This window comes from Neoarius graeffei, chromosome 19 (genome assembly GCF_027579695.1).
Source record: "Neoarius graeffei isolate fNeoGra1 chromosome 19, fNeoGra1.pri, whole genome shotgun sequence".
Lineage (NCBI taxonomy): Eukaryota > Metazoa > Chordata > Actinopteri > Siluriformes > Ariidae > Neoarius > Neoarius graeffei.
This window is the reverse complement of record NC_083587.1, coordinates 36388047-36404788: the sequence shown is the minus strand read 5'-3', so window position 1 is coordinate 36404788 and position 16742 is coordinate 36388047. Positions and strand designations below refer to the sequence as shown.

At 42.6% G+C, this 16742-nt stretch overlaps 1 protein-coding gene across 2 annotated transcripts in view; it reads left to right on the top strand.

Moving 5' to 3' along the window:
* Positions 1-16742, top strand: part of prkag2a (protein kinase, AMP-activated, gamma 2 non-catalytic subunit a) — a 281713-nt gene that overhangs the window by 242700 nt on the left and 22271 nt on the right. For both annotated transcript variants that reach the window (XM_060900026.1, XM_060900027.1), the window contains one exon: positions 6824-6950. In XM_060900026.1, coding sequence (XP_060756009.1) covers positions 6824-6950 — 127 coding nt within the window. The remainder of the gene's footprint in view (positions 1-6823; positions 6951-16742) is intronic.

The window sequence follows — 16742 nt, the reverse complement described above, 5'->3', positions numbered from 1 at the left end:
TTTATTTTTGTTTCCTTTTAAATTTGTTGTATCCAAGTTATGGTTCATGACTATGTTGAAATCCATTCGGTTGCAATAACATTAAACAGGGATTTAAAGAAGTGTTTACTGCTTTCTGGAGGTGCATAAACATTTTACCAATGTAACAGGTTCATTTTCTAGTTTTCCTTTCACTAGTACATATCGTCCCTCTTTATCTTGGATTTCCTTTTCATATACAAACGTAGTTGAGTTTGGGATTAATGTCATAACCCCCCTCCTACGACCTTGTTTATATGTACTATAATATGAATTCCTAAATCCAAATTTTTTTAATTTTTCATGTTCGGTCTGGGACAGAGGAGTTTCCTGTAAAAATGACGTAGTTTTTCTTTTTTTCAATTTTATGACTGTTCCTCTCTTTTTAGGTGTATTTAGACCATTTACATTGAAGGACATTTATTTTCAGATCATTACATACCATATTCACTATTGTGCATACAGTTAGGTCCATATATATTTGGACACTGACCCTTTTTTTTTTTTTTTTTTTTTTTTTTTTTAAATTCAGGTTATAGTGATATAATGGACATAAAGTCCAGACTTTCAGCTTTCATTTGAGGGTATCCACATTAAAATTGGATGAAGGGTTTAGGAGTTTCAGCTCCTTAACATGTGCCACCTGTTTTTAAAGGGACTAAAAGTAATTGGACAATTGACTCAAAGGCTATTTCATGGGCAGGTCTGGGCAATTCCTTCATTATGTCATTCTCAATTAAGCAGATAAAAGGCCTGGAGTTGATTTGAGGTGTGGTGCTTGCATTTGGAAGATTTTGCTGTGAAGAAAACATGCGGTCAAAGGCGCTCTCCATGCAGGTGAAATAAGCCATCCTTAAGCTGCGAAAACAGAAAAAACCCATCCGAGAAATTGCTACAATATTAGGAGTGGCAAAATCTACAGTTTGGTACATCCTGAGAAAGAAAGAAAAAGCACTGGTGAACTCATCAATGCAAAAAGACCTGGACACTCACAGACAACAGTAGTGGATGATCGCAGAATAATTTCCATGGTGAAGAGAAGCCCCTTCACAACAGCCAACCAAGTGAACAGCACTCTCCAGGAGGTAGGCGTATCAATATCCAAATCTACCATAAAGAGAAGACTGTATGAAAGTAAATACAGAGGGTTCACTGCACGGTGCGAGCCACTCATAAGCCTCAAGAATAAAAAGGCTAGATTGGACTTTGCTAAAAAAAAAACATCTAAAAAAGCCAGCATAGTTCTGGAAGAACATTCTTTGGACAGATGAAACCAAGATCAACCTCTACCAGAATGATGGAAAGAAAAAAGTGTGGCGAAGGCGTGGTACAGCTCATGATCCAAAGCATACCACATCTGTAAAACACGGCGGAGGCAGTGTGATGGCTTGGGCATGCATGGTTGCCAGTGGCACTGGGTCACTAGTGTTGATTGATGTGACACAGGACAGAAGCAGCCGGATGAATTCTGAGGTATTCAGAGACATACTGTGTGCTCAAATCCAGCCAAATGCAGCCAAACTGATTGGTCGGCGTTTCATAATACAGATGGACAATGACCCAAAACATAAAGCCAAAGCAACCCATGAGTTTATTAAAGCAAAGAAGTGGAATATTCTTTTTTTTTTTTAAAGATTTTTTTTGGGCTTTTTTGCACCTTTATTGGATAGGACAGTGTAGAGACAGGAAATGAGCGGGAGAGAGAGAGGTGGGAAGGGATCGGGAAATGACCTCGGGCCGGAATCGAATCCGGGTCGCCCGCATTCATGGTATGGCGCCTTAACCACCTGAGCCACGACACCCCCAGAAGTGGAATATTCTTGAATGGCCAAGTCAGTCACCTGATCTCAACCCAATTGAGCATGCATTTCACTTGTTAAAGACTAAACTTCAGACAGAAAGGCCCACAAACAAACAGCAACTGAAAACCGCTGCAGTAAAGGCCTGGCAGAGCATTAAAAAGGAGGAGAAACAGCGTCTGGTGATGTCCATGAGTTCAAGACTTCAGGCAGTCATTGCCAACAAAGGGTTTTCAACCAAGTATTAGAAATTAACATTTTATTTACAATTATTTAATTTGTCCAATTACTTTTGAGCCCCTGAAATGAAGGGATTGTGTTTAAAAAATGCTTTAGTTCCTCACATTTTTATGCAATCATTTTGTTCAACCCACTGAATTAAAGCTGAAAGTCTGAACTTCAACTGCATCTGAATTGTTTTGTTCAAAATTCATTGTGGTTATGTACAGAACCAAAATTAGAAAAATGTTGCCTCTGTCCAAATATTTATGGACCTAACTGTATGTGCCCCCCCCAAGCCGCTCAAAAACTGCATGAACTTGAATATAATGTTAAGAACATTGTGTAACTTCCACATGGGGATGATTCTTCTTCTCCCTCTAGTCCCTGTTGGTGGGTGGATGGGAAATCCTCTCCTAGTCTAGACAAGTCCAACCTTAGTATCCCTCACCCTGTCAGTATTACTCTTTATTGAACTGTAGTATCTGAAGCCCTTTTGTATTTATCAACTCAACCAACCTCATTTTTACTGCCTCGTTCGTTCAACAGGAGTTGAGCCAGGTCGGTGTTATTTGAAGCCCTGCTACCTTTTTACACAGACAAGATGTTAAATATCAGGTCTCCTCTGGTATTCTTGCAACTTCTCCTTCGCTCGATGTGCCGGCATATCCTGCTTTGATTTGCCGTCTCCCACTCGCTGTCATCCCGGAGCACCTCGAGTCATCTCCGCTCACCCCGCGTCCACGTCCGGTACATCCACGGTTAATCCCCTTGTTCTCATGTCCTGCGCTGCATCCCTCGCGTTGTTGTAGCTCTTAACACCGTTGTTCCAATGGATTCGTATTTTCGTGAATGGGGTCTGAAAACTGATCTCTTTTTCTTTCAGTGCTCTCTTGACGCCTAGACACGTTTTGTGCTTTTGAACTATTTCGATGGGGTAATCGTGGTCAAATTGGATTTTCTTGTTGCCCACCTGTATCCCCTTCTTCTGCCAGACTTTCTGTAGGACCATCTCCTTAGTTTCAAACTTGAGAAAGTTAACCACTGCTCTTGGCGCACCGCCCGGACCTGGTTTTAGTGTGAGGGCTCTGTGGACATGTTGGATTTGTAGATTGGTTCCTTCGGGTAGTTCCAGCTCTTTTATAAGAAGTTGGCCTAGATAGTCTGTAATGGAGCTTCCTTCTGTGTCCTCGGGCAATCCGAAAATCCTGACGTTATTTCGCCGAGACCTCGCTTCAAGGTCTGTTAGTTTGTCCTGCATCTGGCGTGTCTGTCTGGTTAGTTTCGTTAGGAGGCCACTTGTCTCTGTGTTGCACTCCTCCAACTCCGCTATGCGAGCCTGCGCCTCGGTTATGCTCGTCTTTTGCTCCCTAAGTTCTTTGAGATTTTCTGTAAGCTTTCGCTCTGTCTTGTCTTAAGGTAGCGATTTCTAGTTTCATTTCACCTTTGAGTTCATCTTTAAATGTTGTCAGCTCTTTATGGGAGTCTTGCTTGAGGTCCCGTATATCACTGCTGATGCTAGCGAGTCCAGCTTTCAGTGTTTTGGCGTGATCCATTTTTCTCTGACGCTTCACTTTCAGGTTCACTTTCGTCGGAGACCTCTTTTGTAGACTGTTCTCGAGTTTTCGTAGAGATTTGTGTTTCTCCAGCTTCGGTGACCACTCATCTCAAAGTTCATGATGATTGTATGTGGAGTTATTCAAATTGAGTGGATTTATTTCTACTGACTTGGGCGAGCTGAAAGCTATGCTACGAACCCGTCCGCCATCTTCCCGGAAGTCCCCTCCATGAGGGTTCCCCCCCCCCATGGATTTCAGTTCTGATTTTGTTTGGAAGATCTAATCAGTCTGCGCAAAAGTTACTCCATGATTTTTGATTTTTTTTTTTCTCATTAACAAGTTGCTAATTAGTCCAATTAATTAACTTTCAGGAAAATCGTTACTCTTCCCTGAGTTTTCAGTGGATTTTGATTCTGAATGTTTGTTTGGAAGAGCAGCTTGGCTAATTATAAACGAGTCTGGTTTCTCATGGTATGGCCGTGTGAGTTACTGCATTGCTGACGCTCTGGTTTGCCTCAAGTTATCAGTTTTGTATTGTTTGAGTTTTAAGCGTGTGCGTGAGGTTATTTAAAGTTGGCAACGTGTTGCATATAAACTGCAGGAACACTGGCAGCTATAGAGTTTGAAAACTATGAATCCAGGTTCATATTGAGTCGGGTCATCATTGTGTGTAAAATCATAATGCATCTCTTTTTGAATAAAAGGGTTCCAGAAAATATTTATTTTCTTGTTGCTGACCTCTTCTGCTCCTCGGACCTGCCTGATCCATCCTGATGCCCTACGTCTGGTTGGAGTCTCATCGCATCGCTCCTGTGGAGGACGGCCCCATGTGGACAGTTGAAAGTCACACCTAGAAGACGCTCTGGACACTTGCGCTTTTATGGCTGAGGACTGCAGTTGTCATGAACAGTTTTTCACTCAAGTTTCCATCAATGAAGAGTTTATAACATCAACAAAACTGTATGTTAAAACTGTTAATGTTATAGTCATGTTTTCTGTTGTTGCCTAAGTGAGGATGGGTTCCCTTTTGAGTCGGGTTCCTCTCGAGGTTTCTTCCTCATGTCGTCTGAGGGAGTTTTTCCTTGCCACCATCACAGGCGTGCTCATTGGGGATAAAATTAGCTCATGTTTTAAGTCGTTCAAATTCTGTAAAGCTGCTTTGCGACAATGTTTATTGTTAAAAGCGCTATACAAATAAACTTGACCTTGACTTATTGGATTAAAGCTCATCGGCAGTGTTTTTCATTTTATGCACATTTGAAACTTTATATGTTAAACCCTCTGTAATTCTGGTCCCAAGAAGTATTGTTAATATTTAATAATTAAAATAAGTTGGCGCGGATCGTGGCGAATTTCTGTTCGACTATTTCCGTGACCGCTTGGCGCATGACGCCATTTAAGCCAAACAAATCGCTTGAGTTGAGTCCACTTCCGTTTACTTACATTGCCATTCGGCTTGAGTGCAGACGTGCGTTCAGGAATTTCCAAAGAAAAATCATGCCTTGTTGTTGTGCAGTGAACTGTAACAACGGGACCGGTTCTAGGAAGAAGTTTTTACTGTTTTCCAAAAGAGGCGGCGAGAGTGAATTGTGTGTGAGAAGCGAGAGGGTTGGCAGCCGCGCAAACGCGCCGCTCTGTGCTCCGATCACTTTGAGGAGGTTCATTTTTGAAGAATCCCCATCTGTTGGAGAGTTTAGGTGTCAGTGTTGAACAGAGAAGGCTCAAACCTGACGTTGTTCCAACAAAATTTGAATAGAAAAGCAAGCAGTCAAAGAAGAAACGGACCAGCAACGCTCAAGCAAAAAGAAGAAGATTGGAGATAAACATTTTTACCTTTGCTTGCAATTTTTCAAGTGAGGGATCCTGTACAATCATTGTGGAAATGAGACAAAAGGGATAGTTTGTCATGGCTACCTGCCAGCATGCTAACATGCTACTGACTAACATGATAAATGTGTATGTCCGAACGCAAGTGTTCCTAATGAAGTGGCCACTAAGCTGAAGTTAATTTGTCACCGCTAAAATGATACCTGCGGACATGCTAACGGTTCACATGCCATTTGCATGTTTAATGTATGTGCGTGTTTTATACAGAGACACGTGTTCCTAATAACGTGGCCATTAAGTTGATTAGTCACAGCTAACGTACTAACTGCTGGCCTGCTAACATGACGATGGCTGACATGCTCAGTGTACGGCTGCATGTTTTTACACAAGTGTTCCTAATAAAAGTGGTCACGAAGTTGATTTGCAGTGGCTACCTGCTAGCATGCTATTGACTAACATGATTGTCTCTTTTAGAGTAGGCTATAAATAGTGTAATATTAGCAATAAATTATATTAGCAGTATAAATGGATCCACGTTCTATTATAGGGATTGTGTGCGCGCCCCGTGCGCATCAGTGGGTAAACCCATTAAATGTCCTGGTTGCATTGTTGAAAACTAGCCCTGTATGTTTCTCTCCAGCAAAAAAACAAAAGTATATTTAGAAAGTGGTTAAATAAACGTGTACTCGGTTTGCAAGTAAACACAGAACTGCTCCCGGTCTGTTTGGCTTAAATGACATCGCGACGACGGCCCCCTGGCGGTGAAAGCACGCATAAGTGAGATGTAAACAAACCTTCGGAAATTGGGCAAAACAGTATACTTTAAGCATTTTATTCAATTTTAGGGTGCAAATTAGACACCAGGAAGATTGAATTAGCTTTTTGGGTCGTTCTTCTAGACAAAGTTGATATTCTACATTTCACCTCTGACCCTTGCCTATGACCTTTAAGTTGCTTGTAAAGGAGTTCTGGTTAAATTTGTTCGTGTGCAGTTTGCTAAACGAGGCCCTTTGACTTTGTTACTGAATATGGCTATAGGACCCTTCTACAAACCCAAGCGAGAAAGTGTCCATGTGTGTTCAAGTAGCTTTGGGTGTTTCCTGAAGACCCTTTCCATATTTTTGTCTGTTCTCCCCTGTAGTGGAGCTTTTGTTTATTTCAGTGCAGTAAATAATTCAGCAAGCAGCCTCCAAAGCGTAACGGACAAGATTCCAACCACACTTATTTCAGGTCTCTCTTTGATGTTTAACTGAAACCAGCTTTGTTCTTTTCTTTTTATTAAGTGTTCAGGTCCGTGCAGCAAATGCTGGATCAGTTGCTAATGTGGAAACTTCTTCCCAGCAGGATCCATGTGTTGGCATTGATACAAAACTCTCATTATACTGATTCTGTGTTTGGCAGCATATTCGACGCTGTGTATTCACTAATCAAGAACAAGATTCACCGCTTGCCCGTTATTGACCCCGTCAGTGGGAATGCACTTTATATCCTCACGCACAAGAGAATCCTCAAGTTCCTGCAGCTCTTCGTAAGTGTCATGTTTTGTTTGTGGGGGTGTGGGGTTTTCCTTTTTCACATTTTAATTAAAATCTGCCATTTTTCTGCTTTAAACCAACACCTTTTTTTTTTTTTCCTCCTTTTTTTTTTTTTTTTTTTTTGAGAAGGTTGTTCAATTTGGTGATTTCTCAACTGGTTTTGTTTCAGGACCAAAATTTTATGCTAGACATCAAGTTGTGACCCAACACTACTGTAATGTTTATCATATGGAAGTAAACAAAGTAATGCATATTAACATTGCATATGAATGTTTTGTTTGAGACTCCAATATTTGACGGTTAAAATGTTTTAATGTTTAGTATTTACCAGTCAAGTTTCGACACGCCATCTAATTCAATGCGGTGTTATTAATGAAAAGATAATCCATGTCTTAAAGTAATCATGGATTGTTTCTCCTTTTTCTGTATTATTTACTGTTTGACCTCAAACACATTAAGAAGGCAAGAAATTTCACTAATTAACTTTTGATGAGGCACAGCTGTTAATTGAAGAGCATTCCAGGTGATTACCTCATGAAGCTGGTAAAGATAATGCCAATAATGTACAAGTGTCAAGGTAAACGCTGGCTACTGTGAAGAATCTAAAAGATACATGTTGTTTACCAGCTGGGAGGTCCGTATCGTGAAATACCGTGACCGAGGTCTTGAAAGTACTGAGCGAGGCCCTCTGGGCCGAGGTCACAGTATTTCACCATACGGACCGACCTGAAGCTGATAAATAATTATTTTTTTTCTTTACCAAATTCTAACAGAAAACGAGAGCGCCCGAAAGGGAAAACCGAGCTGAACCACCATTTTGAATCCTCATTCACGGCTGTAATGCAAATTGCTTCCTCCTCAGTATACAAGTGCACTTCCATGGCAGGATAAACTACATTTTGCTGCCTATGTAGTCCCCTATTTATACAAAATTGAGTCGTTCAGGATTCAGCCATGTTTTTGCTCGGCGTTAGCAACAGTTACAGGTTTTTAGCTTTCTCCTGAAATGTTTTTTTATTTTGTCTTCCTCAGGGTAGTAAAACTCGCTTTCGCTGTGAACACTGTCGTTATCACTATCCATACTGTAAAATTAATGCGAGAATAGCATTAATTTTACAGTATGGATAGTGATAATGATTAGCCTGGGCCCGCCCATCCTAAGCGTGACGCAACACGAGGACCTGTTGCGAGCTTAGTCTGGCCAGGCAAGCTATCTACAGCATTTCCAAGCTCCCGAAAAATCGGGAACCAATCAACTTTGAGCATCTCCAACGGCCCTGGGTAGAGGCGTGTTCAAGGCAGTGACATAGTAGAACTGCGACCGGAAGCCATAGATTGTTTACAGAATCTATGCCGGAAGTGCTTCATTCACATCACGAACATGGAGCAGCGGCAAGCCTTTAACCCAGCGGTAGATGCTGCATTGAAAGCATTCAACGGGAAGTTCTCATTGAAAACGGAGCAAAGAGCAGCCCTGGAGGTATTTATTGAAAGGAAGGACGTTTTCGCCTTGCTCCCGACCGGCTTCGGTAAGAGTTTAATCTACCAGTTAGCCCCGTCGCGTCACATACGTCAGAGGAAAGAGTGATGTGATTGGTTTAAGCTTCGTCACAGCCTTTTCTGGCTTCGACCAGTAGCAAACTGAGGCATTTCAGGGAGGCGGGTCAACCACGGGCTCTGGGAAACAGATTGGCTTAATAGCTTGGCCAGACCAAATGCTCGGAGAGCTTTGAAGTCGCGTTAGCCAGGCTAGATAATGATGGTCTTCATGGCAAAAACGAGAGAAATGCTGGCAAAAAAAGATTTTTGATAATCTTATAAATAAATCTTATTTTTTAAAAAAAAGATAAATGTTGAGACAAATTGCTACTATGTTTGTTGTGAACGAGCGAATTGCCAGGGGTCCGTAACTGGGGTCCGTATCGTAGGATACGGACCCACTCGCCAGCCAATCAGAGCGCAGGATTTGATGGAAACCAGACTGCAAAAAAATATATATATTTTAACACCGGGGCGGCACGGTGGTGTAGTGGTTAGCGCTGTCGCCTCACAGCAAGAAGGTCCTGGGTTCGAGCCCCGGGGCTGGCGAGGGCCTTTCTGTGTGGAGTTTGCATGTTCTCCCCGTGTCCGCGTGGGTTTCCTCCGGGTGCTCCGGTTTCCCCCACAGTCCAAAGACATGCAGGTTAGGTTAAGTGGTGACTCTAAATTGACCGTAGGTGTGAATGTGGGTGTGAATGGTTGTCTGTGTCTATGTGTCAGCCCTGTGATGACCTGGCGACTTGTCCAGGGTGTACCCCGCCTTTCGCCCGTAGTCAGCTGGGATAGGCTCCAGCTTGCCTGCGACCCTGTAGAAGGATAAAGCGGCTAGAGATAATGAGATGAGATATTTTAACACCATTCTGTATATGTTCCATGTGTTAGTTCATAGTTTTGATGTCTTTTAGTAATGTTCTCCAATGTGGAAAATGGTCAAAATACAGAACCTATGAAATTAGTCAGGGTGTCCAAACTTTGACTGGAACTGTAATTTTTTTTGACCATTCACATGAGATTAACATTCTCACTCGAGCTGTTGGTTTAAAAAAATAAAGGATTAAAATACTAATTTAATGACCAGATATTCAAATGCTTTATAAAATTAATTTGCCACCCATAATTTTACTGCCTCAGACAGAGCAAACATTAGCGGTTTGTATAGCATAAAGTATAGAGGGTGAAAATTTGTTGCATCTTTAAAGGTGAAAACAATGGGGGGGGTTAAATTTAGCTACATTTGGGGTTTTCTAGTTGATTAACTTGATCTGTATGCACAAGATCTTAAACTTATGGCTCTGTAGCTTGCAGTTGGTCGAATGCTTTTACAGTTATTTGTATATAAAAAATGGGATTCAAGTCTTGTGCACTAACTATTGAGAAATGGTCTGGTCGAGAAATTCAGTCCCCTCAAGAGACTTGGCAAAATGGCGGCCGATTCGCTTCGTCATTAAGTGAGGAAGAATTACAAATTATGAAAGAGATTGCTATTTCTAAAAGCACTAAAGATGCTACGAAGTTTGGTCTAAAACTAGTCAAAGGTAAGGTGGATTTGTAATTTTAATTTAGTTTTATCTATTTCAAAACAAAGTATTTTATGTGACTAGGCATAAATAAGGTTACATTTGTTTACAAGTTTCAAACAAAATAAATTTTTTTTAAAACCGAACTGAATTCACCAACAAGTTTAAAGAAATGGATGTAATAGAAATGAACCGGTCAGCTTTACATGTCTAATAAGAAAGACAGACAAAAGTTACTACAAAAAAGCAGGTTTATTATCCACACAAGCTGCTCTTGACGGCATCTGAAGTTGCTGCCATACAACAAAATGCTCAGCATTTGCAACAATATATTCAGTGAAGCCAGTAAAACGTTTAATTCTTACCTCAAACACCCCTCTAGCACTGGGAAAATTGCTGGAACCATTCACAAGATACCATTAACAACTGAGATCGTCCAAAAGGCGAACCAACACAAGCCACTACACGCAACCCTTGCGTGTTACTCCAAACTGCATGGTTTTTCATTTCACTGCATCTCGGAAAGAGAGGAAGAGAAAATCAGGCCTTTATGAAAAAATTGATGTTACACCTGGTCAAAAGCCAAGAGTATTTTCAGCTAAACACGAGCCAACCAGGAACCTTTCTCACAAGCAAAAACCATGCTGGAGGACTTGAAACAAGCAAGGATTGCTCAGGCAGTAAAATGTTTGCTGAACCAGGTTCACTACGATATCCAGGAGAATTGATAAACATGCCCTTCACACTTGAATCCAGAAAATGAAGCCCTGTTCTAGAAACCCGGAGAATTGTCGGCGAAGTTTGGTAGACTGCCTAGAAGCTTGGCCACAACGCTCTAAAAAACATGCTTAGAAATATGACCACCAGAGCAGAAATCTCTCCACATTTAAAGGAAAAGGCAACTTTTGTACAAAACCAGGTGTGTAATAGGAGAAAAACATATACGTAATCAATTCCGTTAATTATTTCCATTATATATCGAACATGAAAAAATATTTTTAACTTTGAAATTATGAATTGACACAGAGGAGTCGAAGTTGGAGGAGGCAGCCATTTTGAGATTGTGGGCAACTATAAACCAATCAGAATCTTTCGTTAATGCACCTCCCTCTGATCTGTGACGTCACTGGGCCCATGAAAACAGTGTTTACAAACAGATCATTGTGATTAGGAGTCCCGGTGGGTGGCTTGTATTCGATTCGTTTATATCCCGGCCTTGTCAGCTGTCAGATTTATGTTCATGGACCCGGTAAGCTGGTAAATAATATATATATATATAGTACAGTGGTAATGCTCACTGACTACGACGCAGGAGATCGGGGTTCGAATCCCGGTCGGGGCAAAACATCATCCAGTAAGGGTCCTTAGGCAAAAACTCCTCATGATATATCAGCCTACCTCAGGAATGAGTGAAAACATAACTGAAAGAGTCATACCGGCTCAGACGTCGCCCGGGTCAACAAGGTCTGCGTCAGTTGCTAGGGAACCAGGGCAAACTGATGAGAAATGGGCTACTGGAACAAGACATCGATGGACGAGGACAGAAAATACGGATTTGCTGGAATGCTACTATACAAGCAATCCCAGAGAGAGGGGATACATGCAGAGAATGTGGGACCATTGGATACTTCGAAACCCACAATCAAGGCTAACAAAGAAACAGCTATTAGCCCAGTGTTCCAACATCCATAATCGAAATCTGCTATCACAACTAGAGATTAATGAAATGCAACAACGATGCTACGGCAAGGGGGAGCCAGGAAGACAGGTCAGCGGGGAGATGTCATCATCCCCACAACCAGAGATTGGGTACCAAGCCCCAACAGCTAACAGCCTCAACACAAGAGCTGCTGACCTGAGAAGGAAGATCGTGACCCAACTGGAAACCTGGAGCCCCCGACGAATACCGAAGCTGAGTTGCCAAGTACCTTCAGAAGATCTACTAGTAGATGTGAATGCTGCTCTGAAGACAATCTCCACAAGAACCATCACTGAGACCAACAAGCTGATACACAGTACAGCAACAGTAATCATGGAGATGCTTGGACACAAGGTGGGCTCGGGACATAACAAACAGTATCCACCATGGAAGAGACGATTAGAGGCCAAGATAAAGGCAGCAAGGAGAGAAGTTAGCCAGCTAGCTGAACTACAGAAAGGGAACATGGTGAATAAAGGGGCGCCCAGGAAGTACAACTCACTCTCCATACCAGAGGCACTCGAAACTGCCAAACAGCGACTAACAGCTCTGGCCACCCGGTTGAGGAGATACACCACGGAAGGAGAGGCCAGGAGAATAAACAAGCTGTTCTCCACTGAACCAGCCAAGGTGTACTCTCAATGGCAGGGGAACAACAACCGGTCAGACCCACCAAGAGCTGAGGTGGAAAAATACTGGAAAGACATATGGGAAAGAAAGGCATCACACAACACCGATGCCCAATGGTTAGTGGACCTAAGAGCTGACCACAGCAACCTCCCAGAACAAGAACCAGTAACCATCTCAATGGCAGACGTCCAAGAAAGAGTGTCAAAGATGAAGAGCTGGACAGCACCAGGCCCCGATATGATCCATACGTACTGGCTGAAGAAGCTAACTGCACTCCATGAACGCCTAGCAGCACAGATGAACCAGCTGCTGAGGGATGGAACCCACCCAGAATGGCTAACCCAAGGCAGGACAGTCCTAATCATGAAGGACCCCCAGAAGGGACCCATCCCATCCAACTACCGGCCAATTACCTGTCTCTGCACAACATGGAAGGCCCTGTCAGGCATCATTGCGGCAAAAATGAGTAAGCATGTGGCTCAATACATGAGCGAGGCACAGAAAGGAATTGGCAGTAACACCAGAGGAGCCAAGCACCAGCTACTGGTCGATAGAACAGTCGCCCGAGACTGTAAGAAGAGACAGACCAACCTGTGCACTGCCTGGATTGACTACAAGAAAGCCTACGACTCAATGCCACACACATGGATACTGGAATGTCTGGAACTGTATAAGATCAACAGGAACCTAAGGACCTTCATCCAGAACTCAATGGAAATGTGGAAGACAACCCTAGAGGCCAACTCAAAACCCATTGCCCAAGTCAACATCAAGTGCGGCATATACCAAGGAGATGCGCTATCACCACTGCTGTTCTGCATAGGCCTGAACCCCCTCAGTCAGATCATCACGAAGAGCGGCTACGGGTACCGATTCCGTAGTGGGGCAACAATCAGCCACCTGCTCTACATGGATGACATCAAGCTGTATGCCAGGAACGAGCGAGAAATAGACTCGCTGATCCACACCACCCGGATCTACAGCGATGACATAGGGATGTCATTCGGATTTGACAAGTGTGGCCGAATGGTCTCAAAGAGAGGCAAGATGATCCGGACTGAGGGGATTGACCTACCAGAGGGCAACATAGGTGATATCCAAGACAGCTACAAGTACCTTGGCATCCCACAGGCTAATGGAAACCATGAAGAGGCCACAAGGAAGTCAACCACAGCCAAATACCTCCAGAGAGTAAGGCAGGTCCTGAAAAGTCAGCTGAATGGTAAAAACAAGGTCCGAGCCATCAACATGTACGCACTACCAGTCATCAGATACCCTGCTGGTATCATAAACTGGCCAAAGGAGGAGATAGAAGCCACAGATATCAAGACTAGAAAGCTCCTCACCATGCATGGAGGGTTCCACCCCAAGTCCAGCACCCTGAGACTATACACTAAGCGGAAAGAGGGAGGCCGAGGGCTAGTGAGCGTCAAGACCACGGTCCAGGATGAAACATCGAAAATCCGAGAATACATCAGAAAGATGGCCCCAAAGGATGAACTGCTAAGTGAATGTCTCAGGCAGCAGAACCCTGATGAGAGTGCAGAGGAGGAGGAGGAACAGACAACCTGGAGAGACAAACCCCTACATGGCATGTACCACCGTCAGATAGAGGAAGTGGCTGATATCAAGAAATCCTACCAGTGGCTGGATAATGCAGGACTGACAGACAGCACAGAGGCACTAATCATGGCAGCGCAAGAACAGGCCATAAGCACAAGAGCCATAGAGGCCAGGATCTACCAGAGTAGATCAGACCCAAGATGCAGACTGTGCAAAGAAGCCCCTGAAACAGTCCAGCACATAGTAGCAGGGTGTAAGATGCTAGCTGGATCAGCGTACATGGAGAGGCACAACCAAGTGGCTGGGATAGTATACAGGAACATCTGCAACCAGTATGGAATAGAAGTACCCAAGTCCCAATGGGCCATACCACAGAAGGTGGCTGAGAACAACAGGGCCAAGATTCTGTGGGACTTCAGCTTCCAGACTGACAAACAGATCCTGGCTAACCAACCGGACATAGTGGTGGTGGACAAAGAGCAGAAGAGGGTGGTGGTGATAGATGTGGCGATCCCAGCTGACGCCAACATCAGGAAGAAGGAACATGAGAAACTTGAGAAGTATCAAGGGTTGAAAGAGTAGCTGGAACGGATGTGGAAGGTCAAGGGTTGCGTGGTCCCCGTGGTAGTGGGGGCACTTGGGGCAGTAACCCCCAAACTGGGAGAGTGGCTCCAGCAAATCCCAGGAACAACATCTGAAGCCTCAGTCCAGAAGAGCGCAGTCCTAGGAACATCGAAGATACTGTGCAGAACCCTCAAACTCCCAGGCCTCTGGTAGAGGACCCGAGCTTGAGGATGACATGGATACCACCCCCCCGCCGGGGGTGAGAAGGAGATTATTTTATATATATATATATATATATATATATATATATATATATATATATATATATATATATATATATATATATATAATATTTTTTTTTTTTTTTTTTCTTTACCAAATTCTAACAGAAAACGAGAGCGCCCGAAAGGGAAAGCCGAGCCGCTTCACGCATGCGCAGTAGGCTTGGTAGGACAAATCCAAATAGGAGTCATTCAGGATTCAGCCATGTTTTTGCTCCGTGTTTTTACTCAACCAAAGTTATACAGTATTATGAGCTTTAAGTTGCATAAATAAAACCATTTGGTGAAACTTTGAAGAAGCGATTGTACTGGTTTTTTACCTTATTACCATGAAGCACTGAAGAGTTCTTTTCAGTGGTGGGCCGCATGACGTTACGCAGTAGATCAATATGGCGGAATGCATCTTCGCTGAGCTCAGCGCAAGCCCATATTATTAAAAGTTAAAAGATACTGTTATGCAGTCTGTTCTTTCTCTATAAATTCCATGATCAATTACTTTATATTTTTATCTATCTATTTGTGGTGATTTTGTACAAAAGTTGCCTTTTCCTTTAACAAGCCACTCACCAAGAGCAACAATGACGGTTTTATCTGCTAAAAATATCAATACGTGCAAAATCAAAGCAGTGACGGGCCATAAAAGCGACACCGCTAGCATCGTGAGAGCTATTGTGAGCAACCAACACGGAATCAGTTCAAAGATGTGACCAGAACCCTTTCTTCTTTCGTCAACGATTGGTTGATTTGGTTTTCATTGCCACAGCTTGCCAGTCGACGTCCAGTTATTTTGCCAGCACTACCAAGAAATGCTTTAGTTCCACCCTCAACTTCTGCTCAAAGCTATCACAATTCTCAACAGGAGAAGTTCTTGGTAGAAAATGGCTGCAATCCTGGGGCTATTTTGTCTTCAGGAACATTTTCAAAATTGTTAATTTACCTTAAACATTTCAGTGTAAACAATAGTCATTTAAGTAATTTGCCTTTCTTACATCTGTAAACTGATCTGTAGAGGCGGTTTTTTTTGTAAATTATGACCGTTAACCGAACACAAAGTTGTCAGATTTCAAGTGACGCAACCCTGCGCTGTTATATTTGCAAGCCGCTTTTGAAGTTTGAAATGAATATTTAAAAAAAAAAATCACCTGTGTGTTTATACTGTACTAATATAAAGCAATTATTTGCCTCAGGTTCGGTGAATATCCGTGCATAACCTTGACTTCATCTTGGTTATTATTAACTGAACACAAGGTCTTTTACAGGAAAATATCAGACCGAGGTCTTGACAGTACAGACCTCGCCTACAGCTCAGTCTGTACAAAAAGACTAAGGTCTGATATTTTCTCGGAAAGACCGAGCTAAGCAAGGTTAATAAGGAGTTTATTATGTGGCTTTTTTTTTTATTTCTAAGATTAAAAGATGGTCATTGTAATCAGCGTCATGCCTCGGTCACGTCATATTTGTAACGTAGTCAAGTTGTACATGCAGAATAAACAAAACTGAATTTCTGTTAGCAGTTTCTGAATGCTCCTTGTTGCTCATTTCTTGAATAACTCAGTGACTTTTTTTTTTTGTGCGTTTTTGGCCCTTTTTTTATTTCATATATATATATATATATATATATATATCCCCCCCCCCCCCCCCCCCCCGGCAATATTGAAAGCCGGCGCCTTGGAAAGAAAGTCTGTAATTGCCCACGGGCATTACGGGAAAATTCTGCCCGCCAAGGAACCAATCTGTGTGTAATTTTACTGGAAGTAGCTCTTGCCATATAATAATCATCGATATTCACCTCACCTTTGACAAATAATTAAATATATATGACATTCAATATTTCAGGGACCTAGTTCCTTTTATTGACTCGATGTCTGGTAGTAAGCTTGTGTGTTATGTCTCTACATTTTCCTGGCCCAGTGGTCTACCTAATGAAGTCATCATTAATCCACACCTGCACATGTTTTCTCCTCCCCCCCTTTTTTTTTTAAGCTGCTTGTG